We start from the raw sequence: 1,776 nt of genomic DNA, 5'->3' as shown, positions 1-1,776 counted from the left end.
CACACAGCGGGTCAGGAAAAACACAACGGAGCCTGGAAAAAATCCGAACAATGACTTTAATGTACAAATCCCGTCGCTGCAGCAGGTTCGCGGGTTATCCGGGATCCCGAGGAAAACGGAACAAACCGGGAACGGGGAACAGCCCTTCCACCGCTTTATTGGGATCCACGTAACACTCGGAAAAGGCTGAACGCGGCACGGGCAGCCCCGGCCCCRCCGCTCACCGGGCACTGACTTTGCTGCTGAAATTTCTTAAAACTTACCAAACACAAAAAGCTGAACAAGAGACGGGCCCGAGCGGCTCCCGGAGCGTGGTGGTTAAAGGAATCGTTCATCTAACCCAGGACTAGGCGAGGACTACATGCAGTAGTACAAATCTCAAGGACATATTACAAATACTCTGAAATTAATCTAGGGGAGGGGGGGAAAAAAAAAAAAACTTGCTACAGACACCATAATACACAATAAATTTAGATAATTTAAAAATAAAAAAGGCAAGAGGCAGCATTTCAGCAGCAAAGTGCTCAATAAAAAGTATATTGTAAAGGGGCAGGGCAGGGAGAGGTGAGAGCAGGCGGGCSAGGGCTCAGAGGAAGTACGGCGTGGTTGTCCTGGGAGGAATGACACGCTCTGAGTCTGGAACTGCACGGAATAACTTTGGTTCTCGTGTATTTACATCTTTAAAGACCATGATGGAGGCGATGTTTCCGCAGCGGTAGCAGTAGTTGGGAGCTGACCATACCGTGACCAGCTTCTCATCAAACATGAATTTGTATCCTTCGTGGACGAGCTGGTGCGCTCTGCAGATCAGCTTCAGGTTGTTGATGTGCACAAACTGCAAGGGAAGGGGGAGGTCAGCGTGGTCTGAGGTGCTGCTGCCCACACTGTCCTGCTCCAGCCACAGCCCCCACGGTGGAGAACAGAATGGAGGGGTTGGGAGCAGTGAGAAACCCCTGTGAAATACAGGGGGCAAARCCCAACACTGAGGAACACTGAAATGCAGGCAGCAGGGCTGTGCTGACCCCAGGCCTGACCCTTTCTCAACGTGGAGGGCACACGACAATGCAGGGCGAGTGTGGCCATCATGAATGGCCAGGCCAGAGCCTGGCAAGGCCAGGGTGTGAGCCCTGAGGAGTCTGCTTAGTGCAGACACAACAAAATTCACTCAAGAAGTGCTTGAAAAATGGTATTTTTCTCCTAAATCCTTAGGAAAGCATTTCACACAAAGCCCAGGGACAGTATTCTCACATTACACTTGTTAAAAGCAAGAAGGCTATTAGTATGTCTGGCAGTTGTATTTGGGCTTTTAGGTTCAAGTGGCTCTTTTTTCCCAGCAAAGCTTCCCCACCACCACGAGTCAGTGGCAGAGGCAGAACAGGGGAGTTCACTGCAGTACCCGTGGTCCATTCAAACACCACGCTGAGCTGAGCTGAGCTGAGCTGAGCTGAGCTGAGCTGAGCTGAGCTGAGTTGAGCTGAACTGAGCTGAGCTGAGTTGAGCTGAGCTGAGCTGAGCTGAGCTGAGCTGAGTTGAGCTGAGCTGAGCTGAGTTGAGCTGAACTGAGCTGAGCTGAGCTGAGCTGAGCTGAGCTGAGCTGAGCTGAACTGAACTGAGCTGAGCTGAGCTGAGTTGAGCTGAGCCCCCCAGCTCCCCCACACCCCCACGGGCTGTGGGGCAGAGAAGCAGCATTACCTCGTTGGTGACCTTGGCCCCGAAGAGCCAGCCTGCCCCACGAGGGCTGATGGCCCACGTGTCCACGTCCTCGGGGTCTGACCA

The 1,776-nt window shown here is 52.7% G+C and overlaps 1 protein-coding gene across 1 annotated transcript in view; it reads right to left on the bottom strand.

The window, feature by feature from the left end:
- Positions 1–28: 28 nt before the first annotated feature.
- PPP6C (protein phosphatase 6 catalytic subunit) overlaps positions 29–1,776 on the bottom strand; it is a gene marked incomplete at its 5' end in the record, with an annotated part of 3,800 nt that continues 2,052 nt past the window's right edge. Inside the window, one exon of the mRNA XM_057372891.1 lies at positions 29–835. Coding sequence (XP_057228874.1) covers positions 587–835 — 249 coding nt within the window. The remainder of the gene's footprint in view (positions 836–1,776) is intronic.

The sequence above is a fragment of the Malurus melanocephalus genome, unplaced genomic scaffold (genome assembly GCF_030028575.1).
Source record: "Malurus melanocephalus ecotype Western Australia unplaced genomic scaffold, MMel_1.1 scaffold_181, whole genome shotgun sequence".
Taxonomy (NCBI): Eukaryota; Metazoa; Chordata; class Aves; order Passeriformes; family Maluridae; genus Malurus; species Malurus melanocephalus.
Note: the sequence above shows the minus strand (reverse complement) of the source record. Positions and strands in the feature narration are given on the sequence as shown.